Raw genomic sequence first — 25,268 nt, forward strand, 5'->3', positions numbered from 1 at the left:
GTTTGTTCAAGAAGCAATCACCATAGCAACGAAGATCAGTTTTATCTTAATTCACTTAAGTTTTAGGTGAATTTTCAATGGCCTTCTTAAGCATGTTAATTATAACAATTAATACCATCCAGGATATGTCAACAATTTTTCCACATCACTGTCTTGTCTTACTATCCCTTGGACCATTGTGGTATATAAAAAATTATAAGTGAAGTAAAACAAACTGAAGGCCAATCTTGACCCAACAGCAGTGGCAAGATATTGGACACTAGAACAAGGGGCATTTTAGAATTTACCTGGAAATTCAACAAAATTATGAGATAGCAATTAGATAGCTCTATATTTTAAAAACACCTGCAGTGTCCAATTTCTTACCACCTACATGTTTGTACATGACCCAACACTCACCACTTTCCGCAGGAGTCCATCCAGGCTCATGTTCAGCACATTCTGCTCCTCCAGACTTGACCCTGCCAGGCTGGGCTGCCAGAAGTCTGGATCACTCCTGGGACTGCTCTGACAGGTGCTCTCATCACTATGCACAGTCACAGGAGACGTGAGCCTGTTCATGGTGCACTGGGCAGCCTGGGGCTCAGGTTCACCTGGCCAGAGATCATTAGATATGCCACTAAAAAAATGGTCATTGGTGACATATTCAACCCCGTCCCAAGTTGTGGAATTTTTCTCCAATGTTGTTTTCTGATGGTTTTCATTCTGCCATTTTTCTAACCATTCTTTTTCTGTGGCAGCCTCGCTGTCAGCTACAAGTGACTCTGTGCTGCATTCCTGGACTTCTTCATGGTGTATGTTACAGCTGTATAGGCTGTTGACCATGGGCTGCCCTGCCCCACGTAACAGACTCTTGAGATGCTGGTACTGCTCCTGGTCATCTGGTGTTGACGAGGTAACTTCATCTCTCATGACCAACATGTCTTTAATGCTGACTGGTTCATCTGGCATCATAGCATTTTTCTGCCCACCTCTGACTAAGCTTGTCAAAGTTTTCAGCTGCGTTCCTTTCTGCACCTGCGATGCGCTGCTCTGTGAGGAGGGTGACAGGCCCCACTGTTTCCTGGAGTTATCATTCGCAGGCAGCCATGTCCCGTTCTGCTGGTCAGGAAAATGAGGGCAGTTCCCACTGCCTTGTAGACTTGAACAGTTGCACCCCATGTTAAAGTCCTGTCCCTGCAACCTGGTATTACACTTAGTAGTTCTCAGACATGCTTCCCTGCACTATAATAACCTAACCATTTCTGCCACCATAATATACACACTTCTCCAATAAACATTACCATTTCTTACAAATAGGTCAATATAAGTGAGATGTTAAAACCTGTTCAGTTGCCTATTGTCCTGGCATTGTGTCCTCCCCGGCCAGTGTTTCCACTAATCTGAGTGTGCTGCAAATGCAACAAATGCACGAAACAGCCCTGCCTGCGGCTCCTCCCACTTTCCACAAATAAAAGCAGTGCAAAGTCTAAAGCTCACTGCTGTTGACACTGTCTCGGTGCCACCTAGGGTCTGCCCCACCGTACACAACCTGGACACAGTCTCTCACAGACGTCACCTGACCTTACGGATGTTGAACTTTTGACCGTCAGCACGTTGGCATGCCTGGCTGAGACTGTTAGGACTAACCCTAAATAACCTACAGCAGTCGCTTTCCACTGCCTCTATGGCTAGAACTGTTGTTAGAGGAGCTTATACACCAGTATTTACACTGGTGGGAGTGGCAGAGATAAAATTATTAGAATCACAAAAGCTATCAGTCATGTTGGTAGCTAACACTGTTGCCACAGTAGCAGTGTGACCTGACATGTGATAGGGAATCTAATCTCCAAGCAGATCTTTCCCTGGCAAACTCATGACCAACTGGCAAGCCAGTGACCAATAGGGAAGGCACTAGTAAGTTGATTGGGCCAGCTGTCAGAAACTGCTACATAAATGAAGGTCACAATCTTCTCAATCAACCTCTGTTTGGAGAGTAGGGAACTCACGGCATGCATGCAAAGATTTGGGAATTTTATGCATTGTCATTTAATTGGGGGTCTGTGATACATGTATGGCTTGAGGACATTTGTGTTGTCCTTTGGTTTGTCTTACCATTAGCTTGCACTCGCTATGCCATAAATCAATGTTGTACCAACCATATGGCTTATTACGGCCCTTAGACTTCACCATTGTTAACTGTTTATCTGTAATTGTTTATTTAGTTGTACAAGCAAAACCTAAAAAAAAAGAGGCATGTAAAATTTCTTCCCTGTATGCAACATACAAAAAGTTAAAACCTGTAATTGTTATGTAGATGTTGTGTAATCCTATAGTCTGGGGCCTGACAACTAACCTATTCTGGATAGGGGCCAATAGAGTGATACATAAACATATCCAGTATACTGTTACAAGGGTAAGGAAGAGTAATCACTCATTCCAGTAGTATAAACGGGGTATTGTTTTTAATTAGCATTTTCTTACCTCCTACAATGACATATGAGAAATCATGACAAAGACATGACGAAACAATACGATTATGAATTTCAATACATACATGTATTAGATAAATATGCCTAAAAGCGTCCAAAACAAACCTAACCTCTGCTTGGAGAATAATCTTTTTCATCTGTAACAAGCTGAACAAATTCCTCTAGGCTGAGGCTCTAGCCCATGTCAAGGACACATAAGCTACGACTTTGCTTCCTAGATACAGGAACAAAGACTCTAAGAACTCTATAGAATGAGGGATGACCAAAGTAGGACTGTGTAGTCTGCTTGACATTTTAAGATAAAGGAATCAAATTCAATTACATGTACTAGTAACAAAACAAACCACAACCCACAGCAGCTTTAAGTAATACCATCTACATGTATTTCAGATCAATCTGGGTATTACAGTATTAAGTGCTGTTTATTAGTCATACTGTGGATTCGGATAATTGTTCAAGGGAACATAACATAAGTGCCATTTTGATTGTAAATGAAAGCTTGCAAGCATGAGTTTTGGAATGGAAAGATATATTAGAAGACATTTCAACATATGAAATGCTGTAGTGATCCAAACTAGGGGTTGGACATGTTATACACATAGTTGTGGTGTTCCTATCAAAATTTTAAAAAACTAAGAAAATAAACTAACTAACTAGCAAAATGGCCTGTTCATTCCTGCTGAAGCTGGACCTTGGCCACCTTCCTGAACTCTTTACTGCCTGTCTTGGGACACTGCATGTCACTCCAGCTTACAGGCACCATCTGTGCTCCTGCAATGGACAGCACACAATGTGACTTATATACAGTGCCCAACTTCATTGCATGTAACCAGGCCTGGCATGTAACCAAAAAGAGAACTCAAAGACCACATACGTACAAAAAAGTCAGTACTAAAAGGCAGATCTAAATTAGAGGGTGACGTAAATGATTTCTCACTAACAGATTTGGCTTCAGGCTGAAGTTTTAAAAGCAGAGGCATGAACACAAACAGACAAGTTGTGGGATGACTTAACATAGATGGGAGCCTTCATGCCTTCACACAGCACACATGCGGCCCATAACTTATAAGACAGGATAGCAGGACTCACCAGCCTCACTGAGAGCCAGCACCACCCCCAGCTCATTCTCAGCTGTGGACAGGAGGTAACAGTTGGCATCGCCCAGGGACAGCTGACAGGGCACGTCAAGGAAACCTTGCAGTGAAATCTTTAGCTTTTTATATATTAGTTCAAGGACATTATACACACAAATAATTGTGTGTATAATGTCCTTGATTAGTTGTAAATTGTCTAAGCTATGAATATGAATTACATATACATGTACCTTGTAATATTTCTCAAAATGAAACCATCAAGAAACTAGAGTTCGGAGGTCTCATGCCTTCGACAGTGTGATATTGTTTTGGTGGGTGTTGTGTGTGTGTATAGTGTAGGTTTTTTGTGAAGATGATTATCGTAGTGAACGAAGCAACAGACTATTCACCAAGCCTGTACCATGTCTTTCTACGGAAATACGGATCGTAGAATTCGGCAAAAAGAAGAGGAGAATTGGCCTGGGGAGTCTGGCCGCGAAAGGTTGTTTTCTTCCCTCCGATACGCGGTGATCCAAACTTCAAAACGGCAAAAACTCCTTCAACTAAATTATTCTTCTATGCAGCCAGTGTTGTTGAAGCGTGCGATGTCCAATACATTGAAGACAATTGCAAGTTACAAAATCACACAAACTGGCCAATTGTTGTGATGGTATGTGGTATGTAAGATAAATGGGTTCCTCCCGGTGAGTTGTATCTCTCTAGCGGGCTATCTGACCCTTTAGCGGCATACTATTCCCTTTATTTTGGCCGTTTTCTACTATTTTTCCAGTGATCCATGGTGCCTGGTAGAAAGTTAACCTTCCTCCACAAAGAGAAACTCATTTATCATATATGCCTTACTTGTTAGAGGGGCCGTCGTATCAAACTTTTAGCAGGAAACAGCCCGACTTTCTATTCCAGCCCGGATAGTGGTATAGATTAGCCCAGGTCCTCCGGGGACGTTCCCAGAGGTACGACTGGCAGGGCTGAGGTCAGCCTCGGGTGACCTACCTAACCGTCCCAGTCTATCCTGTCAATGCAATTTATCCTGGATAGAATTCAAATAAAATATGTATCCTAGTTGCAATTTAACAATCTTCAATTTTTGAACTAGTAGTTATTTACTGGTTATTTCTCAGGTTGGCGACGCAGTTTGGCTATGTTAGTTTTCTTGTGGGGGCCCATCGGACCATAATATGGTCGTGAAAATCTATCCTTTCAATGGCAGGGCTTCTCTATTCCCTCTCCACACGACCCATTATGAAGAAGATTACAGGCATCAAACTCAAAGTCATTCATAGCATACCGCCGTGCTCCTCGCTAAAGCCACAAAGCTTATAAAGATTAGATACTGCTCAATGCGTTCAGACCACTTCCTTCTAGTGACCTGGCCATTGTGTACAGTATACCAACTATGTTATCGATTAAAACAAAGTTTGTGACCTTATATCGGGTTTTAATCTTTAACTCCTGTTGCATTACGATACGATATGCACAAATGTACTACACAAGACTGCACAAATGTACATGCTAATGTTGTAGGTATTACGGGAAACCTATTCACATTATCCATATTCCAGATTTACCTGGGTGCCAAACTGAGATACTTTGTGTCCAGTGTGCTATGGGTCTGGCAACCAGGCTAATTCCAGATGTTCACACTGGGGGCCACAGACCTGTCAAATAAAGCACGCTCTGCTGGGGCACTGGGCCACTAATGTTTTTCAACAAACAATTTCAAAGAAAACGTTTTTTCAACTAAAACCAATGTTGACAGCTTCCTGTCTGTAACTTGTTGTTTTAACCTAGATATGAATAGGTTTCCTGTATTCCCTACAACATTAGCGTGTACATTTGTGCAGTCTTGTGTCAGGGTTCACAAATTTTACAAGAGTTATGCAGTTGCTCCAGTACATGTAACAAATATTAATAAAAAGAAAGATTGCCTTTTCTACATTGTACATTATGAATGATGTATCTATGTGTGTTTGAAGGCTGGCCGAGTCGTTAACCCAGCATTAACCCAGTATTAAAACTTTCAGTATTAATGCAGCATTAAGCGCCACTTTCGCCAATTTCGCAAGGATTCTGTTGTTTCAACAAACAGGAAAGTTTTTTCCAGCTATCCTTGTGGGCATAAAGCAATGTAATCCACAGAGGGTGGAAACCAAAAAGGTCTAGTGCAGTATGAAAGACATATAGATTTCTCTTATTAATTAATCAAATTGGGTCACAATTTACATAATTAATATCTGTCAATGTTCCTCTTCCTCTTGTTTAAATATGCCACCATTTCAATTGTTCTATCATGGAACGCAGCAGATTTATAGACTTTTGTCATTAATTATGTAAATTAGATTGTGATTTGCATAATTGTCATCTAATTAGGTCAAGCATCACTTAAGCTACCGAGATACCAAAAATAACAACAATCCGTCAACCGGTTCTTGAGCTATCCTACTTCAAACATTTTCAAACAAATGCCTCTGCATTTCCCAAATAAGCTGCTACGGGGCCCAAACTTACGGCACTTCTTTCTGAGCACGAGAGCTACCTACCATCTAAAAATCATGACCCTAGCACGTCCATATCACGAGATTTAAAAAACCAGAAGTTTCGCTGCAGTACTTTCTAATTCAATGACGTGGGGACCCCCCACGAAGCCCATATCCGAACTTGACCTTGGTATTGTCAATGGTAACTTGCCAACTAAAAACATGAACATCCATTTAAAGATTCTCGAGTTATCTTGATGACAAGAAAAACACAAGAACAAAGGTCAACTGCAGTGACATAGAAACCCCCACGGGGGCCCATCTTTGAACTTGACCTCGGCATTTTCAACGGTAACTTGCCCACTAAAAATAATGAACATCCATTTAAGGATTCTCGAGATATCTTGATGACAAGGAAAAACACCAAAAACCAAGGTCAACTACAGTGACTTAGGAACCCCCCACGAAGCCCATTTTTAGCCTTGACAATGGCCACCCCTAAATCAACCTGCCTGCCAAAAATCGTGAACCTCGGACCTTGCCTTCAAGAGTTATCGTGCCTAATCTGCCAAACAGTGCAAACCCGATTTCATAACCTTCTCCGAAGGCATAGCCTTCAGTCGAAGGCAATAATGGAATACCAATTTACTTATTCAAAAGAAGAGCATTTCGAGTACAACCAGCAGTAAAAGGTAAGAACAGGCCACAAAAGGATACAACTCTTGCAAGAACTATGTCCCCTGGTCTGAAGCATTTGTACATTTCCACCTGGAAGTAAAAATTCATGTAACAGTGAGCAGCTTATTATTGGACTGAGCAGAGCACTTTAGACTAAAAAAAAAAATAATACCTCTGGCTGTTTACAGCTTAGAGGTACATATCCAATATTTTGTCAAAAACTTATCTGTTACATAGCGGATCATAATGACTCCCAGCATGGGTCTTCACGCTTCGTTAAAAATGGAAAAATCTCAAGATTTATTCTAAAGATCTCAATATTCTAGACCAAATCTTGAGATGTCATGAGACAATCTCGAGATTTTTCATTACAATCTCAAGATCTTTCAGAAAATATTAAGATGAAAACGGAAGGTCTCAAGATCTTTCCAAGATGTTTTCAAAGCATCTTGAGATTTTTTCTGAGCATCTCGAGATGCTTTAAAAAAAATCAAGATTGTTGAAAAAAATTGTATTTGAGAGCAATTTCATGAAAACTATTTTGACTATATACAATAGCTAGCATATATGTGCACATGCAAAAACAAATTGTGATCTGCATCATGAAGTACTGCAGAATGTGACATTTCTAACTGGAAAAAAGGGTAGTGTATGGAATACCTGGCTTCTTTAGTCTGGTAATGACAGAAACAGAAACAAATTTTATGATCTCCTTTCAAGCAAGTCAGTTTTTAAATGAAGCATCATCTAATTAAAATCGACATGACCCTTACCCTGTCTTTTTCTGTAGCTCGAACGTCTTCTTTCCTGTGTGGTGAACATCAGAAAATGATGACAATCATCCAAGAGAATCAAACAGGCACAAATTAAATGTTATAGCAATAGAATGCAATGAAAGGCACAATGTTCATGTGTATATTTCAAAGGGCAATGCCCAGTCACAATGATTTGATTAGTTGGGGCTATCTTAAGTCTCAGTCTTCTTGTCTTGTCACCATTAAAGCTGTCCATCTCACCTGATGAGTCCTCTGAATGGCTCCCTTAAGGTGGTCCTCTCCACACAGGTGATGGCACACTTACACATCCGCCCACTGACACTGGTCACCTGTACAGGTAACACAGGTCTTAACAGTCACACCAACATGGGAAGACATGTTTTCAGTGAGAAGCAAAGCCCAAAACTTCCTCCTTTTTAACTGACTCTTGACTGCCTTAACACAGCAAACATGTTGAAAGAAACAAATCTCAATAAAATGAATTTCTTTTATGCGTGATAGCATGGTGCACATTTTGAATTTTCTAAGCTTTTCTTTTGTGCCCTTGGTGCCCTGCATTTTACCACAATTTGATCAAACCTGTCCAAGATGTTCAACAACTGTAAGAGGTGGAATAATCCCGTTAGTACACCACCTACCTACCAAACACACTTAGCACCACCTATCTACATTAGAGTGAACTGCAGTCTCACACACCTTTCCAGTGACGATGGAGCCTATTCTGGGAACTGCATCTTCCTTCTGTCTGATAACCTCCACAATTGGCAGCTGGAAGAGTAGGAAAGGTCACGAGATAATCAAAATGAAGGGTTGAGACAAGTTAACAAAATCTCAGGACTGCCCTTTCCACTGAAGACTTGAGCTAAGTCTGACACACTCAGAAGTTAGGAAGGATATAAATCAAACCTCTTTTCCATCTAGGTTCCTCTTGTGCATGTAGCCAGCTAGACAGGAGTAGATATATCCGTGATGTACGTACGTCCCTCGTCCTGACTCACAGTCAGCCGTGCTGACAAGACGTTCTCCTGGGGAGTAGGAAACAGGTCTGCGTGTCTGATTTGTTTTAATTTCAAAGGAGTTGGAAGTATGCATGGAAAGTGGCATGTCCATACTTACTAAATTACAGTGATTTATAAGTGTCACAAGTATCCAACTGACGCCAAAAAATGCACTGGTAGATACACTGGTATATACTCGTCTAAAAGTGAAAGTGGATAAGCCGAATAAATAATTTTAATATAAGCTGTAACGTTGCTGCCCCCCTCCTAGCCTGGGTTCCAGACCCATTGCACATTGGACACAAAATATCTCAGTAAGCAAGGGACCTAACCTCACTGAGATATTTTGTGTCCAGTGTGCTATGGGTCTGGAACCCAGGCTACCCCCCTCCCACACACACAAAACACTGCGGTGCGTTGTATCAACCAAAATGCTTTACAAAAAAGACTTCGGTTCAGGCAAGACGTTATCTATAATCCAGAGGTCTGCAGCCAAGTAAAATGACTAAACAACATAGGAAAATGACATATCATCTTGTGCAAAAGGCACATTTGCTCGCATGCTTGCTTACCTGGCACGCACACCCTGGGCGCCGCCATGTTTGTTGACAGGATTGCAAAAGCGCCCCCTAGCAGGTATATTTACTACTGCACGGTCTGGTTTGTGGAAAAGGTGAAGATAACAAAAACTGTAAATACGTGTACGTCAAAAATTCATGTGATGAATATTGTCGAAAGTATAGTCTACAATATGAACTTCAGAACTTCTCAGACTGTCCTGTGGTCACATTGATTAGTAATGTGTTACAATAACATTATAACAGTCATTGATTTAGGAAAAGCCCAGATTAGAGGAATGATCCTTGTCCTCTGACCAGTTCTCATTTGGAGAATTGTTGTTTTCCAGTCATCAAAGAATCTTAGTGGAGACCATGGTCTACCTGTCCATGTGCACAACAAAAACTCCACAAAAACTTCTCAATGAAGGTTTTATTTTTACTGCAAAATCTAACAAGCTATTAACATAACCCTGAAGAAACTACACAATTCCCCAGTAAAACTAATAATAAGACAATTAAAGAAAGGCATTTCCTATGTTTTAAAAGTCTAACAAACAGTAATGCAATAAGTACTCACATTGCGGCATCTAGATACATGTAAAAACAATCTTCAAGGAGGTCATATATAATAGGCTAAAGACTTTGTTAAAACTATTGCGGTAAAATATTGCCTTCCTTGACTTAAGACCTGTGATCAGTTGAAAAAATGAGTCTAGGCACAGCCAAGACTTCCTAAATCCCACCCCATCCCACTCAATTACAAGTCTAACCTAGACTGCATCATGATGTAATGGTCAGTATGCAAATTAACCCGGACCGTTCCATTGTCAGCATCGAGGAGGGTAGAATCACATTCAAACTTCATTGGTAGAATCTAGCAGCTTTGAATTCTATTCAAGATCATCATGTTTTCCGTCAAATTCATTCAATACTTGAAAGATAACTGAAACATGTTGGATTCAGAGGAATAGATAACTGCCAGACAGATAATGCTGATAAAAAAATTGTATCTAGTCGACAAAATTGAAACAACCAATAAAATTGCAACTTGATAAAAAAGTATTTCACCTGAACCTAAGAAAATAGATTGACTAATAGATTGACTAATGTATACAATACAAAAGTACATGAAATGCAACTATACACATATGTATATAAACTAGCAATCATTTCCTATGTCAGGTAGTATTTTAGTTACATGTTCTTTTTAAAAATAAATCTCTGGCGATCTATGTTGAACATAATGCTGTGTGAGCTTCCTGATATGATGGCATACTTCCTCAATGGAGCACTATTAGGAGTCCACACAACAGGTAAGTCTGTGGTCTCTAGTCTAGAGTTTCTACTATGTATCCCTAACTTTACACAGATCAGGAGTTCCAAATTAGCTACCGCTTCTGGTCCTTCTTCTCCACAGGGAGGGTCACTGGTATGATGTAATCTGGTTTATGTTGCGAGTACGCAGAAGCTGGATGTCCGACCACAAAGAAGTGGTTCCCATTCATAAACATTCGCCACATGGCCTTGTGGTTTCCCCGCGCATCCAGGTCCCAGACTTTCAGGCACTTTGCCAGCGCCAGCCAGTTTTGGAAGTCTGATTCCCGCGCCATCTGTATGTATAAGACGTAGCTCTGGCCCTCGGTAGCATCTGGGATCAGATTGTCCCTGCAGGGGGACATGTTGTGGTCTAGAACTTCTGCAGTGCTGATCAACTTGTTGACGTCTTCTTCGTACGGTTCACTTTTCATCCTGTCTATGTTCTTTAACTCTACATTTGGCACAGTGTTAATCAGATGTTTCTTAAAGTACATTTCTTGGAAATATGAGTTCATGTTCAGGCCTGAGCTGCCAAAGTGATATGTCCGAGAGATATCGGGAATGATGCACTCCCGTCCTTTCCTGTTCTCTGGCAGGCGCATCCACATGTCCCAGTCCCAAAGTTTTTCCGGCGTCGGCCATTTGGGTTCGAGTTCATCCTTGTAGAGAGAGCGTTTGAGGATCCAGCCTAGCCCCGGCATGGTTTCTACTCTGTACATCAGGGCAGGGTCACCACAGGAGTGTTCATAGCCCTGATCGTTCCACGCAGAAACACAGTACACAGTCGGGTCCTCCTCCAGGAGGGGTAATGTCTGGCTGAAATAGCTGAAAAAGTCGACAGAAACATCCAGGTCCTCTTCCACCACTATCACATAGTCAGCCTTGGGGTACAAGTTGAAGGATGCTGTTAAACTTGCCTTGTAATGCTGCGATATGCGGGCATTTTTCACCCCTATTGGCGTATGCTGGATCCCTCGCACACCAAACAGTTTGACAACTTCCATCGGCTCCTCGAAAAACCCGTCAACAAAGACAGTCACCATGTTTGGATTAGCGCCGTGTGCAGAGAGAAGCGACCTCAGCATGCGGTACAGATATCCCGGCCTGTTGCTGGCTATCACCGACACAGGGACGTCTGCGATCCTGTTATTGGGCAGAGGCTCCGGGTTCATCTCGATGGGAGCCGGGTCGCTGCAGCTACACAAGCTCCCGTAGCCCTCGATCTTACTGCAGAACGTACGCCGACGCCGGTTTACGTCCGTGTCTGGCCACGGACAGTCGCTCTCCTCCATGGCTGCCAGGGGGATGGAGGTCTCCAGGTACACGGGCTCCGCCCAGGTGGACAGGTCAGGTGACTTGTTGTGCTGTTCTGCAAACACCTGCCCAGTCTTCACCACAACGAACCCCCACATGTCCCGCCAGCCCAGGATGTCTGCATGTTGGCTGCCCAAGGTCTTCAGAAGGCTTCTGGCTGTGCTCTGAATGATTGAATTAATGAATAGATATAGTTTATCATTACTCACACTTTAAAATGGCAGACAATTTGGGGCGCAGTTTACAATTTGTGATAGGAAATGATAAGCAATACATACTTTTTCTGCATCAAAGGTCATTCAGATATCAAACAGGACAAGATTCTTAGTTTGAGTCTGGCATCCATAAAAAGGATGAGAAATAAAGGCATTCTAGAGATGTGACAATTGCTGAATGCTGACGTTACCTTCATCTGAAAAGTTCCCTCGTCCTTGATAGTGAAGATGAGGATCCTCCCGTCGGACACCATGTTCAGGAACAGGACCATGGCCTCGTCCTCGTGAGCTGAGTACGTGTCAAACACGCGCTGCGCCATCACGCTGCCCGTCGCCTGATGGAGGACCAGGATGTGGATCCCGCGACCCTTCTCACTGTCTTCATCTTCAAGAACTGAAAATATTGAGTCAGAGGATTGGAGCAGATCAGATTACAGCAAGAACCAAACAGCCAAGATACCTCAGTGACCATAGGAGCTCGGGATTCACAATGGAAACCAGTTATCTGAGTCTCTAACACCATGGTGACAGTTCTTAGTCTGACAATAATTGGTCCATGTTAACATGTACCCGTTGTGTATAAATCAACAGGATTAGGATATGCCCAATTCTGCTGACACAGGGGTGCTTGCCATCAAGGTTCTAGAGGCCTGACCAGTGGAAGGGCTGCTAGAAGCCTGATGTAGACTGTAGAAGCATGATGTATTCAGGACAGATTTGACCCACCGGTTGTGCCGTCCACTGCTACAGACACCTTGGTCTGGCTGGACAGCACGGCGATGTCGATCTTCCTGCCGCTGTCCTGCCCTGGTGCATGATGGTCACCAGGCCCTCCCTCCTCGTCCCTGAGGAAAATGGCATCAATTTGTTCTGTTGTTGACTTAGCTAGATTTGTTACTAATAATATTCAACAGAATTTGTATGTTACCATTGTAATTATTACATCACTTCTATTGTTATTCTTCTTATTTTGTCATTTTAAGAGTAAACCCCAGAGGAGGGTTTTTCTAGGCCTTTCTTTGTATTTGTTCTGATGTCCATTAAGCATGTGAATAAAATGGAAAAACTAAATCAACCATAAGACCTACCCAAAGGCAGTGTCTTGTGTGGTCTTCTGCCGCAGCCGTTTGGTAGTGTCCAGGATGAAGAGGATGTTGATGATGACTGTAGCCAGCAGGATGACCACTAGGATGGCCTGCAGGACACGAGTGGACACTCGAGGGCCAGACCTGTTCAAGGGAAGGGGATGCACATAATGATATCTTTATGGAACAAGCAATTGACATGATGGGTATAACCTCAAACTTTTAAAACAAAGGAAATTTTAATTTGGCATTCAACTTTATACATGCATATGTAATGTTTCTATATTTGCATTTGTTTCTTTACATAAGTTGCTGAGAACTTTCATCAATCATTTGATTCTTTACTTTAGTATGATAGAGGGCCCAAACATTATTTGTGATAAATATCAGACGTTCCCTTGCCATCTGTATACTTAAGTTTGTATATTTTAAAGCCAAGGAAACGTGAAGTTTTACACAAAGGATTGGGGAATTCTAACCATGTCAATGTTTACTTACTTCACAAATAACTCTGTCATGAACGACTAGATATGGGAACTGTACATTATAAGACGCCATATCAACAAGAAATCCAGTTATTTCATGTGACAACTGACTCCCATCTCCAGGTTGATCTCGTCATTTCAGTTTAAGCATGCTTATCTGTATCATCATGATCATACATCACTCAGTCTTTACCTGACTGACGGGCCCAGACGGAATCCCTTCGGCCTGTGTCGGGGGATGAACGGCGCCGCTCTCGGGTTAGGTTTCCACTGGTCCATCACTGCTCATGGATACAGATAAAAACTCGAGAGAAGGACCGTCCTTCAGACTCCAGCTCTCAGAACTGGGGAGGGGGGTGCACAAAGATCACGTTCACGCTGCGCGTTGTTTGAACTTCAGCCGGCGGCGTTCAGTCCAATTTTGACAGAAAAATCAAGGCTATTCAGAGATCCCTTACATGCAACCTGCATGTATGCGGCCGTCCTAAAGCTATCGACTAGTTCACGGCAAAGATAACGGTCCCATCGTGGCGAGAAATGGAATTAACGAGGTATAATTTCGGGTAATATTGACAACTGCAAATTCCTCCGTTCAAGAAACGAGAAACCGGAAGTGACCCTATTGAGAATGGGCTGAACCACTGTAATAATAGGGACCTCGTTACTGGTAAAATTGATAATTGAGACTAGAAAGAATGCATATATTATCATACAACATTGCTTTCCAGCTAATAGTAATATGGAAATGATGACTAGCTTTTAATTTTTCTATTTTTAGTTTGAATGATGAAATTATCTACAGGACTTGAAACACCCCCTTATTCTAGTAAGAAGATACCATATGTAGAGAAAATATAGCACGCTATTTGTAAAATAAAAATCACGAACTTACAGCGTCATCAAAAACAATTTAGCTCTTCTAGAAGGAGACAAAGAATCGGAAATAGAATATTTTAAGATGTTGTCGTCACATTTTAATCTTTTTTCTGTCAATGTTATCTATCTATTCTTAACTTATTGCTGCGCGTACTTCCTGTCCCCGAACTATTTTATATGTTTACTCTAAAGTGGCAAAATGGCGGAACGTCTTGATTTGGGCAAGGTGAGTTTCTGAGAAGTTTTCCTCGATTTTCTGCAAAGAGCAGTCGTCAATGAACATTTGGATTATGCAGTGATATAGACAAAAGAATTTTGAAGCTATGTAAGTTAATGTCACTGATAGATGGTGCAGTATCCTGGTACACTGTTCTTGCTACTGAGACACTCTTTGGGTTGTGATAAATTTAGTTATTTCTCCTGAACGAAAAATATCCATACTTGTGTCTGATGTGCAGATCCACCGGGCTGGAGGTTACAGTTCGGAGTTCGATGAGTATGACAGTGAACAGGATCATGATGCGGAGACGGAGAAGAAAAGGTAGAATGAGCTTCATTGTCTTAAAGTGAAGGTAAATAAGGTAGAACACAGATTGCCAACAACTGTAACGTTAGTGTAGTTTTGAGCTATTCTCTTAATTTCTACTAGATAACCCACGACTGGACACCAGGCCAGTCTTGTACAGAACTAACAGTTGTTATCCATTCTACTATCTCACCCAGGTCTATCAAAGACGACGAGTTGTACAGGAAGTCTCGGCCCAGCACGTCCAGAGAAGTCCCGTCAAAGAGAACAGTCGCTGCGATGTACGACAAGGAGGAAACCCAGAACAGGATGTACCACTTCAGGGCCATGGATGCTGTATCCTTGTCTTTGTTCTGTCTGTGTGTGTGTCTGTCTGTGTATCTGTATAGCCAGTATAACCACCGCTCGGTTTAACCAAGGACGTTCTTCGCAGGCACGCGGGGTGGCGGCAGCTAGCTATATCATAGTGATACCAAATGACTTGTCACACTCAATCCTTGCACATTTAGTTACAGGAGTTGTTTAAAGCTTTCTAGTGATGTGTGTATGTGTGTTTGTCTGTGTTTGTGTGTGTGTGTATGTGTGTCTGTCTGTGTGTGTGTGTTTGTTTGTTTGTTTGTATGTCAGTAGGTATTTGAAAACAGTAGAGTGGCAGAAAAGGAGGGGGAGATGCAGAATGGCAGATTGTTTACCTTAATTTGAATTTAGTATGGAAGACACAAGGAGCTCATCAACAACTACCTGCTGTACTATGGAGGGAAGAAAGAGGACTTCAAACGGTCAACGTAAGTGGCTGATAACCATTGATTTCTCCAGTATTACTAATGTAGTATTGATTTCCTGTGATGTTTGTAAATTGTACTTAACGCTATATTGTTCTAGATGTTTTTGAATTACGATAGTTGATATAGCACTGTTGGTTTTTCTTCTAAATTTAAACTATGTCCATCCTGGTGTCTGTTCAGTGCAAATGACAAGACAGACCTGGACATAATCCGAGAGAACCACCGCTTCCTGTGGAACGATGAAGAAGAGGAAATGGACACATGGTGAGCTGTTTGTTTTTTACACTGCAAAATCAAGACACTGATAGGTACTAGTACTAGTAGCCTTATCTATTGACCTATACTTTAAAGAGTTGGTCAAAGGTAGTTATAAAGTGTCAATGTATGGACATTCTCTAGGTGTGGTGAAATTTCAAATTCCTCCTAAAGTTTGTTCCAATGTCTCTAATTTCTATTTTGTTTATCTTACTCTTAGTTCCAGTGTTCCAGCTAGTTTCTGTGGTTGACTGTCATGTACCTGAAGTGATAGATACTGATCATTTCCTTTCTTTCAGGGAAAAAAGAATGGCAAAGAAATATTATGACAAGCTCTACAAGGAATACTGCATTGCTGACCTGAGTAGATACAAGGAGAACAAGGTGCTTACAGTGGAATTGGCAGTTTAATTTGAATTGATCATGAATAGTCCAGTTAAATCTTTTTTGTATACATTGTTGTTCATTTTTGTGCTTTAGAGATTTAGAGATTTTTGTCTTGTCCTTTAGAGATTTTTCCATGTTAAATCTTTTCAACCCCAGTTTTATGATTTTCCATTTTCCAGGTTGCACTCAGATGGAGAATAGAAAAAGAAGTAATCGAAGGAAAAGGTAAGGATATTTCCTCATGATGTAGATGATAATGACTTTTACGAACTTGGAGCTCTGTATGGCATTTTATTTAGAGAAATGTATACTATTTACATGTGATTTTTGCACCAAAAAAGGTGAACATTTTAGTCTATTCTGGACTTTCTGGCACACCTATTCATTCAATAGTACTCCATCCCTGATTGCACACTTCCCAATGAACACATTGATATTAGGCCAGTTTTCCTGTGGAAACAAAAAGTGTTCAGAGACAGAAGGTCTGAAGAGCTGGGAAGTCAACTTTGGTTACATGGAGCAAGGAGAGAAGAAAAATGCACTCATCAAGCTCAGTAAGTAAAAATTATTTGTCTTATATTTCAGTTATGACGATGATATTGTGTTAATGCCAGGCACAACATTTTCCAGTCTATTCTGAACTTAAAGAAGGTGCAGACTAGACAGATACAAGTAAATGGACATATTGACAAAAATATGCTTAATCGCTTTAAATAGTGACCCTAACCCTAACTTACAATTGCTCTCTCCCTTTTTCAGGACTGTGTCCAGACTGTTCTTATAAACTCAACTACCACCACAAGTTAGTATAAAATTTATCCTTTTTATCAGCAAAAATCTTTTCTCAGCAAAAATGTGTTTCCCATCTTGATCATGCATAATTGTTACAAATGTGATTCAGTTAGCTGTCAGTGAATGGGATTTTGTTTGATATCACATTGGTTTGACAAGTGATCATCTTGTTTTTGTGTTTTTACACCTGTTAGGTCATAAATGGTCATCTTTAAGCACATGAATATACAATATAGATCTTTTAAGTATTCAGTTAAGTATTCAATTTTTTTCATTTTGGGAAACCTAGGAGAAAAGAGGCAAAGTCTCATAAGAAGAGATCAGAAGGGAATGTGTCCAAGAGAAGGAAACATGACCAGGAGGACTCAGACAGAAGAAAAGAGGACAAAGACAAGACAGCCAGTCCTGAAGGTAGGAATACTTTACAGTAACATCTCCAATCATACGCTTATTAAAGGCAAAATGGATTTTGTAAATCTGACTGAGAAGTTAACTTAGGAAAAGTTTGTGATTGCTACAGTCAGTACAGGGTCACTAATTTTGCTATCAGTATTGTATAAAGTTATCAACATTTTACTGTAGTCATTTATTGTATTGTGTTTCAGCTGAGAAAGCATCCAGCACTACCCCTACAAACAGTCAGTCAGCTGAGGAAGTCTGGAAAGGTCCTGTACAAATTGTTGAAGAAAAATCCAGGTCAGTCATCAGTTATCTTCCTAACATTTTCAATATTTAATGTGCACCAATATTAGCTAGGTTGTAACTTGTAAATTTAGGGGATGTACCATGTACATGTGTAACCCTTCACATTTGCCCTTAATTCATGTATCCCTAATATAAGATTTTATACATGTATCTACATATGATATAGAGGTGTCCTGCCATCTGATCTGTTAAGAAATAATGTATTTTCCTTCTTATTCTAGGGAGGAAGAATTTGATGACTACTTTGAAGACATGTTCCTCTGAGAGCACATTTGGAACTGTGGGTTTGGTTAATGTAGTTTCTTTTAGAACTACCCCATACATCAATTAAGTGTCATTTTATGATATAGATTAGATTAGGTATTAACTTACCAAAGAAAGTCCAGAAATACATGTAAAACAGACCCATGAAGATTCTTTGTACATTTGGACAAAGTTGCACTTTAATACTCTCACATGTGGCAAAAATTGTATGTGAACTAAATCTGATCAATTCTATACAGTTCAAAATGTTGCTACTAGTGTCTCTTGTGATTTCCATACCAAACTTTCTTGTACATTTGCTAGGGGAAGGAAATATTGCATTTAGCTGAAATAAAGACTGATGCTTATCTACATTACCTATATTCCACAACATAAGGTACAGCTGCAGGTACCTTCCCTGACTAGATGAGGTTTTATGGTCATTTGAAAATAACTTACTACATGTACATGTACATTGAAGATGAACCACAACTCATATACCACACATGGATAGGTTTAAGCGCTTGTGACAGCACTGTTGTCAAGTCTTGCATCTGAAAGCTAAAAAAATATGATTTACACTGTAAACCCTGGTCGTGATGCCCCAATGAGGGGTTTTGACCAGTATTACATAGAAGAAACCATTTTTCTAAGAACGTGTCAAGAAGATGGGGAAGATTTTGGCAATGAAATTTCCTACAGACTGTGAAGCATGTTGATATTTTTCTGTGAATGTACATGTACATACACATGTATATATGTTACATGTAAGTACACTAATGATGTACTAGTATGTCAAAACCATTTTTGGAATCATCAAACAATAGATAGAAGTTCAGAGAAAGGCAATCCATGGCTTCAATTCACGCATGCTTTAAATACTGTGCCTGACAAATATGCTTTTAATGCCTTCAGTTTTGTATACTATTTTCAATTGTCACAAAATAGTCATTTAAAGTTAGGGGCCTTTGATTGTGTCGTTCAACTTTCATCCTTCTATATTGTATTCATTTTTGTGAGTACATGTAGTACATTATTATTCCCCACAGTTAACAAATAGAGACAGACATAAATATATAGCTCTTATTCCTCAGGAAGCTAGTACAGTTACACTGATACTATAATCTCATTTTCCAATACAATAACTCCCCTTAATATATAGTATGAATGTTCTGGTTACATCTCTTTTAGTTTTTTTTTTTTCCAACAACACATCCATGATCCCAACAGACCAGAAGAAGTGCATGAGAGGCCGGTTACCACCAGTGTTAAGCAATACCTGATCAGAGACTAGTACCCCCCAAAATTCCCCAGGAATGCACTATAATGATGTGGTCACATTCGTCATAGACTGTTGTATGATTTTTATATCTTAGGATTTTCAAGCAGGCTATGACAAAACTATCTGCTAACAAGGATCCATGACAGACTTTTACCCTGTATGTACACATGCGTCTTAGTTTGTGATTGTACAATGATCGTACAGTGAATGTGACCTGGGCCTGTTACTAGTTATAGTCCAGGTCATGGGAATAGTACTTGGTTGTCACAGATAGATAGATAGATGGTACTGTGGGTCTGACACACTTGGCCATAGAAACAGGTATGCAGTCCAGGAAATAGTTGTTGGACTTGGAGTACACAATTTTGGGAGATTTGTACTGTGATAATTATACTGGTGTTGCTTGTCACAAACAATATTGCTACATGGTAACTAGCAACTCAAAGGTGCTATCATTGATCCTTTTTCCACTTTTAACACAAGACAATGATTTTAGTTCCACAGCAGTCACAGAATAGCACAGACCCTACTGTTGTGAATATGTTCCCTGGGCACCTCCTCCAGATCTGTACAGTGCAGACTGATTCTACTGATCTTTTTACACAGCTGTTGAGGCTGGGAGGTTTTCCTCTGTCGATGTACAACGATTTCTTCATGGGCCTGTCGAGACTTCAGAGTGGCTTCCTGGACTATTTTCTGTCCTTTAGAATCTGGTGGATTGTATCTTTTCCAGCTGATCTCATTCCTTCTTTCCTCACAGAATCTTTGGATGTCAGTGTCCTGGGCCACTTTTGGATTGCTAGCTAAAGTAAGGTGTTCTAAAGGTGTTTTTTCGGAGGTAAATTCTGCAGACTTCTCCACAGTGTCTGTAGCAGAGCATTCTCTGCTTGATACAGCTAAGTTCCCAGTCAAATTGATATCAGAAGTGTGTATTTCAATTGGATTGTCTGCTGTACTTGTTTCTGAGTAGTCGTCTTCTATGCTGGATGTAGATGCTAGACGTTTTGCCGTGGACGTGGTATCAGTCTGTTCTGCGCAAAACAAAACAGAGATGTAGATGACTTGCATTGGTGACAAGTATTCATTTTCTCAAATTTTCTGTTCAATTCTTACAGCCCACTGCCCCAGTCTGCTACCTTATTACAAATGTATATTGCATTAGGGTTGCTGTAGCTTTCTAAGCAGACTCTAAGACTGGGGATTTTTGTGGGGGCTTTTATATACATGTATATTTCACATGGCACATCACTGAGGATAAGTTTAATCCATGAGAATAAGCAGACGGGTTTTCGACAGCTTGCTCATTGTTCAGGCCACGAACATTCATGATGGGCTAAGCTGTAACAGAATACTAGGGGTGTTGTCCTACTAATACAATCACAACATTGTGAGTTGGGAGAGAAAAGTCACAGATTCACCTGGTAGGACGATGGTAGCCTTCTGCTGTGCCAGAGCCTGCCAGTGGTCTCTGTTGGACCTGCACCCTTCATACAGGGGGTACAGACTGGGCCACTTCTCTGCCATCACCTGGGGAAATGGAAGACAACAGAGAAAGTTATCTCAGCTTTAAATTCAAATTAACTCAATGAACAGTTCTTTGCACTGGTCATAACAGAGAAGACAGATGTACATGTAGTATACAACATTTGTATAGGTTTGTTGTACTGGGGAAATTCCCATAGATCATTTTGACAAGTACAATAGCCAGTCGACCATACCAGTGAACCAGTGTAATACTGCCAACGACAATCCGTTGAGAGAAATGAAATTTCTACCTTGTACAGTGGCATACATATGCTGTCAATGAACCCCACTTGCATCTTTGGTAGTTCATCCTTCTTTTCCCTGTCCATGATGTCCTAACAGACAACAAAACACAAAACATGAGAGAGTCAGCACTTTTTTATGTCTGTGGTAAAATCAAGTATAAGCTAATGTAAGGTCAGAGCAAACAGAAACTTGAATAAGTGTTTGTCACAATTAAAACAAAAGATATAGACTTTAGGAAAATTGTTCTTACAATAGGCTTCTGATGTAGTTTGGTCCTCTCAATGTCTCCCTGTTGGAAAAACTCGCTGTACACCAGCTCTGCAACCTGCAATGGAGCATGGGCAAATAAACTACATTGTAATCTCATTTTTGACATACTCAATAGATAGCATCAGAAGATGTCAATATTGCTATCCATTTTGCCACAAAAAAAAACTTTTGATGACAACAACGAAAGGAATTTTGCTTGAATGTTTTCACCAGACCTTTTTCTGCACCTCCCATGGCTTACAGATGGCAGACACGTCACATGCAGTCATCATCATGGCTCTGTAGGACAAATTATACAAAGCAAAATAATTTGTGCATAAGCACACACCAATGTGCCAGTGAAATAGCCCCCTACTGTATTGATTGCTCGATGTTGTGTGGCCCATGGGCTATTGAAACAGAGATAGGTGCCACCTTATGTACCATCTGCTGCAGGAGGGACTTAATTACACAATGGATTACAAGAAGGTTTTACTCTACAAGTGGGAATACTAATATGGAAGACTTTATAACAAACCTCAAGAGACTTTTGTTGTCCTCCACAGTCCAGTCAGTGACACCACCCTGTGCCCTGCTGATGAAGGACCCCCGCTTTCTAATGGAACAGCCCGACAGTTGGTGAAGAATTCATACAGAAAAAATCAATGTTTACTTATCAAAATGTACAATGTATATGCACTTGGTAAAATCAGATAACACTGTGCCAGAACAGTAACATTACATGTTTTATGGAATTTTATTAGTCACAAAGTTTGTAAAGTACATTGGTAAATAGTTTCATCAGGTAGGTATACAAATCACTGGCTAACTTAGGCCACACCAAGTAAATCTTATGGATGACGTCCTTTGGAGACCCTAAATCTAATGCGAGAGGGCGAAAAAAAAACAAGAAGGGCCCTAAAAAACAAGATGCCTAGATTAGAAATATACTAGGAGACAACAAATGTTAGGACACAAATTGAATGAGGTGACACAGTGTAAGAAGCAAGAAGTCTTTTATTCATCATCAAAACAGGTGGAACAGCAGTTGTCGTCCTGTCCTGTTTTCACGTTACGGGTTTCATGTCAATCTGACGATTTGCGGCACTGTCGTGACTCTTTGGTCATAGTTACAGGAAGCGGAATTTCTTGTTTTTTTTCTAGGAACAGGCCAAAATCAATGCGCGCGCGGACGTCATCCATAAAATTTACTTGGTGTGGCCTTACAGAAAAAATATGGGCAAATATTTTCGAGAAAACCACTATACACCATAGACTGACTGTAAACCTAAGTCGTGAATCCCTGCCTTGTTTCCTTGTGATATTTCAATATTTCGTAAAAAGACCTTTACTATCTTCTATGTCCAAAAGTCTTACAATTCAGCCTTACAGTTGCAAAAAAGAGTTTGTACTTTATTTGACACTTAGTCAAATAAACCAGTCTGCAAAGCGGAATCAAAGCTTAAAGATAGATCAGTGTTGTGAAAAATCTCCCTTCTTAATCAGACACACAAGAAAGGTTTTAGATCGGTGCTCACTTGAAATAGAGCGCCAGATCAGTTGATAGAATGCTGTCTTCTAGGATAGAGAGGGCCTCTCTGTAGTCTTCGTCCGATAGAGACTGAAAAATGTTGTTGCCCTGGGTACACGAACAAGAAACAAATGTTTGATTGGTGGTTACCAGTGTGATGGGAAGAGCTTTAACTTTAACAACATTGGCATTGAAGTTGGTCAAAGTCAAATGCATGAAAAGATGGATATGGGATGATACCCAGTAAAAGGCAGAACAGTTTGCCAAACGAACTAAAGCCCTGATCTGTGGGTACATCGACCATGGGATTATGTCTTTGATGTACACTGACAGTTATATATAGCCTAGATTAATGCAGGAATAAAGGTCTGGAGAAATTTTGACAGAGATATTCATCCCGATCGACGAGTTAGGAAGTCTTCTAGAAGGTGAAACTGCAACTTTGGTGTGTAAAGAAATATGGTTTGGACACACCAGTTGGTGCTCAATACGGCAGCGAATATAGGATATGCTGAATGTCCAAAATGTGCTGACAATGTCTCACCTCGCTGTTCATGATCATGATGCTGTGGTCGAAGTGGTGATGTTCCATGGTGGACGTGCTGTACAGCCGAGCCAGGGGAGACTCGATTCTGCAATGAGGTTGAAAATTCGTTACCAATGTACACTGTGCAGTGGCTTGTACTTCAAAAGAGGCTACTACTGCATGTGATCTGCAAATGTTATGTGAGTACTAAGAAGGCAATGCGTCTTTGAAAGGTTTGGAAGAAATCTTTCTGATGTAATCTTGGGGGCAGGGCAATCATGAGATCTTCGGCAATGGGACCTCTACTTACTTGGACTGGAAGGCATTGTTGGTCCCCCTGTGGTCCAGGTCATGACACAGACTCGCTGTCATCATGGCGAAAGTCTCCACGTCTGAAAACATGGACGAAAACGGAGCCGTCTGGAAGGGAGAACAATTTTTCTGTCTGTTAACAAGGTCAAAAGAGACCAAAAAATAAGATTCGATTTGATTAACTGGGAAAGATCTTACTATGATAACACCAATTAATAACGACAGCAGATTTCTCACCTTCAGAATGACGAACATGGTTTGCGTGACGTTAAAGGCGTGGCGCCAGTTGTGGTACGTCACCGGCCGGTAGTTCTTCTTCACGCTCAAAACCCACCTGCACAGCACCTGTAGGACGTCAGCGGGAACAATATAGATGAACAGGAGATCCGAAGTAATGTTTTGAACTCCCATCGAACATAATGAAACATTTGCCAATGTCTCTGTTTACGTCTGTGCATTTTCCTACTGGCGCACGGCCAAAATACTCTAGGCCAACTGCTAGAATCCTATTGGCACACACTCGCACACATACACAAACGCGTGCGCGCGCACACACTCGCACGCACGCACACACACACACAGAGAGAGAGAGAGAGAGAGACAGACGGGGATGAACTTACGTCATAAGGCACGCGAAACTTATTAACGCAGTCGCATTCCAGGAAGAGGCGGACTGCGCCCTGGACCGTCTCATCCTCGCTCATGACGAAGTCATTGAAGCGGAAGTCGTACAGTCCTATCTTCGTGGCTGCAGGCAACTGTGCTGGCTGTGAAACAGTACTCTTTTGAGAGCAAAGAGGAGACTGGTGATTCGGAGGTAAATAATACATCTTCCGCGTTCCATTCTAACGGAGGTACGTAATGTTAATTATGGGTTCACCACACCACGAAGTGGTGGTGAACCCATATTGCTTTTTCTGATGTTTCTTCTCCTCCTTCTCCTCCTTCTCCTTCTTCTCCTGCCATTTTTTAAATGGATTCAGCTTCTTCATTTTAGGGCCTAAGGTCCTGAAATTTGGTATGGAGGTACAGTGGGCAAATACCCCTAGGCGTTTTTTAAATTTTTGTGATACAGGCTTTTAGAATGGTTTTATTTGAGTTTTTTGGCTGTGTTATAGCAAATGTATTACTGAGTTAGTGTGCAGTGTTACCACATTTGGGCATGAGTCATCACAATGGAATGCAGGGCATGAACCAATAGGCATGCAGCTTTCCTCTATTCTCCTTGCTGATTGGCTGTTGGAATTTAACAGGCTTAACTTAATACCTGCTCAGATCCATTCCATACTGACAGTATGTCTGTATTCAAGTGTTTTGGTAGGTATTTCAAGCTTTCCTGCTCCAGCATTGGAATGCGGGGCATGAACACTTCTTTTTTTCTTGAAAATCAACAGTTTGCATTATGCAATTAAAAATCCTAACCAATAATGTAGGGAATAGCTATCCAACTGTTGTAGTCTTAGTTGTATGTTACTTCATACTATAGTTATATCAATGTAAAGCATTGTTTTCCCTTGTGTTTCTCATTCTTTCCCTGCCATGTCGTAAAATGTGGTGAAGCC

At 40.9% G+C, this 25,268-nt stretch overlaps 5 protein-coding genes across 12 annotated transcripts in view; 1 reads left to right on the plus strand and 4 right to left on the minus strand.

Annotated features, from left to right (window-relative positions):
* The window catches only part of LOC109485244 (peroxisome proliferator-activated receptor gamma coactivator 1-alpha-like), a 33,051-nt gene extending 31,456 nt beyond the window's left edge, over positions 1 to 1,595 (minus strand). For 2 of the 3 annotated variants that reach the window (XM_019788695.1, XM_019788693.1), the window contains exon 1: positions 400 to 1,595. In XM_019788695.1, the coding sequence (XP_019644254.1) occupies positions 400 to 1,161 (762 nt within the window). In that variant the 5' untranslated portion in view covers positions 1,162 to 1,595. The remainder of the gene's footprint in view (positions 1 to 399) is intronic. The other variant, XM_019788694.1, reaches the window with a different exon arrangement.
* An 853-nt stretch (positions 1,596 to 2,448) lies between these two features.
* Positions 2,449 to 9,721, minus strand: LOC109485263 (exosome complex component CSL4-like). The gene is made up of 9 exons (XM_019788737.1): positions 9,629 to 9,721; positions 9,064 to 9,148; positions 8,400 to 8,518; positions 8,190 to 8,261; positions 7,734 to 7,822; positions 7,491 to 7,524; positions 6,757 to 6,807; positions 3,561 to 3,642; positions 2,449 to 3,242 (listed from the first exon to the last, which is right to left on the minus strand). Exons 2-9 carry the CDS (start codon positions 9,089 to 9,091, stop codon positions 3,142 to 3,144), a joined length of 576 nt encoding a protein of 191 aa, XP_019644296.1. The 5' UTR covers positions 9,092 to 9,148; positions 9,629 to 9,721; the 3' UTR covers positions 2,449 to 3,141.
* A 647-nt stretch (positions 9,722 to 10,368) lies between these two features.
* On the minus strand, positions 10,369 to 14,093 carry LOC109485249 (protein O-linked-mannose beta-1,2-N-acetylglucosaminyltransferase 1-like). The gene is made up of 5 exons (XM_019788712.1): positions 13,661 to 14,093; positions 12,986 to 13,126; positions 12,624 to 12,742; positions 12,089 to 12,291; positions 10,369 to 11,846 (listed from the first exon to the last, which is right to left on the minus strand). The coding sequence occupies exons 1-5, from the start codon at positions 13,744 to 13,746 to the stop codon at positions 10,440 to 10,442; spliced, it is 1,956 nt and encodes a 651-aa protein (XP_019644271.1). The 5' UTR covers positions 13,747 to 14,093; the 3' UTR covers positions 10,369 to 10,439.
* A 394-nt stretch (positions 14,094 to 14,487) lies between these two features.
* On the plus strand, positions 14,488 to 22,170 carry LOC109485257 (protein FRA10AC1 homolog). Of its 2 annotated transcripts, XM_019788731.1 has the most exons (13): positions 14,488 to 14,569; positions 14,802 to 14,884; positions 15,067 to 15,205; positions 15,578 to 15,654; positions 15,835 to 15,918; positions 16,209 to 16,293; positions 16,476 to 16,521; positions 16,737 to 16,850; positions 17,056 to 17,098; positions 17,378 to 17,499; positions 17,694 to 17,784; positions 18,015 to 18,073; positions 21,904 to 22,170. In XM_019788731.1, the coding sequence occupies exons 1-12, from the start codon at positions 14,543 to 14,545 to the stop codon at positions 18,055 to 18,057; spliced, it is 954 nt and encodes a 317-aa protein (XP_019644290.1). In that variant the 5' UTR covers positions 14,488 to 14,542; the 3' UTR covers positions 18,058 to 18,073; positions 21,904 to 22,170. The 2 variants fall into 2 exon arrangements, with proteins under 2 accessions (XP_019644290.1, XP_019644289.1); XM_019788730.1 differs by lacking the exon at positions 21,904 to 22,170 and having other exon boundaries at positions 18,015 to 18,402.
* LOC109485246 (cGMP-specific 3',5'-cyclic phosphodiesterase-like) overlaps positions 19,283 to 25,268 on the minus strand; it is a 32,665-nt gene continuing 26,679 nt past the window's right edge. For 3 of the 5 annotated variants that reach the window (XM_019788700.1, XM_019788701.1, XM_019788698.1), the window contains 11 exons: positions 24,327 to 24,488; positions 23,944 to 24,051; positions 23,705 to 23,814; positions 23,413 to 23,500; positions 22,876 to 22,976; positions 21,876 to 21,953; positions 21,574 to 21,637; positions 21,339 to 21,413; positions 21,094 to 21,177; positions 20,737 to 20,845; positions 19,283 to 20,349 (listed from right to left, as the gene is read on the minus strand). In XM_019788700.1, the coding sequence (XP_019644259.1) occupies positions 19,826 to 20,349; positions 20,737 to 20,845; positions 21,094 to 21,177; positions 21,339 to 21,413; positions 21,574 to 21,637; positions 21,876 to 21,953; positions 22,876 to 22,976; positions 23,413 to 23,500; positions 23,705 to 23,814; positions 23,944 to 24,051; positions 24,327 to 24,488 (1,503 nt within the window). In that variant the 3' untranslated portion in view covers positions 19,283 to 19,825. The remainder of the gene's footprint in view (positions 20,350 to 20,736; positions 20,846 to 21,093; positions 21,178 to 21,338; positions 21,414 to 21,573; positions 21,638 to 21,875; positions 21,954 to 22,875; positions 22,977 to 23,412; positions 23,501 to 23,704; positions 23,815 to 23,943; positions 24,052 to 24,326; positions 24,489 to 25,268) is intronic. The other 2 variants (XM_019788702.1, XM_019788699.1) reach the window with 2 other exon arrangements.

The sequence above is a fragment of the Branchiostoma belcheri genome, unplaced genomic scaffold (genome assembly GCF_001625305.1).
Source record: "Branchiostoma belcheri isolate BF01 breed outbred unplaced genomic scaffold, Haploidv18h27 scaffold74, whole genome shotgun sequence".
NCBI lineage: Eukaryota > Metazoa > Chordata > Leptocardii > Amphioxiformes > Branchiostomatidae > Branchiostoma > Branchiostoma belcheri.

What these genes read in the sequence shown, in the direction of transcription:
- LOC109485263 (XM_019788737.1), bottom strand. Translation starts at nt 9,091, where the DNA reads ATGGCGGCGCCCAGGGTGTGCGTGCCAG. An exon ending in GAGCTACAGAAAAAGACAGG is followed by an intron (nt 6,808 to 7,490) that starts GTAAGGGTCATG and finishes TTTTACTTCCAG; the next exon opens with GTGGAAATGTACAAATGCTT. An exon ending in ACATAGTTCTTGCAAGAGTT is followed by an intron (nt 3,643 to 6,756) that starts GTATCCTTTTGT and finishes GTGCCCTGTCAG; the next exon opens with CTGTCCCTGGGCGATGCCAA.
- LOC109485257 (XM_019788731.1), top strand. Translation starts at nt 14,543, where the DNA reads ATGGCGGAACGTCTTGATTTGGGCAAG. An exon ending in CAAGACAGCCAGTCCTGAAG is followed by an intron (nt 17,500 to 17,693) that starts GTAGGAATACTT and finishes ATTGTGTTTCAG; the next exon opens with CTGAGAAAGCATCCAGCACT. An exon ending in ATTGTTGAAGAAAAATCCAG is followed by an intron (nt 17,785 to 18,014) that starts GTCAGTCATCAG and finishes TTCTTATTCTAG; the next exon opens with GGAGGAAGAATTTGATGACT.
- LOC109485249 (XM_019788712.1), bottom strand. Translation starts at nt 13,746, where the DNA reads ATGGACCAGTGGAAACCTAACCCGAGAGCGGCGCCGTTCATCCCCCGA. An exon ending in CGTCTGGGCCCGTCAGTCAG is followed by an intron (nt 13,127 to 13,660) that starts GTAAAGACTGAG and finishes TCCCTTGAACAG; the next exon opens with GTCTGGCCCTCGAGTGTCCA. An exon ending in AGCAGTGGACGGCACAACCG is followed by an intron (nt 12,292 to 12,623) that starts GTGGGTCAAATC and finishes CAATATTTTCAG; the next exon opens with TTCTTGAAGATGAAGACAGT.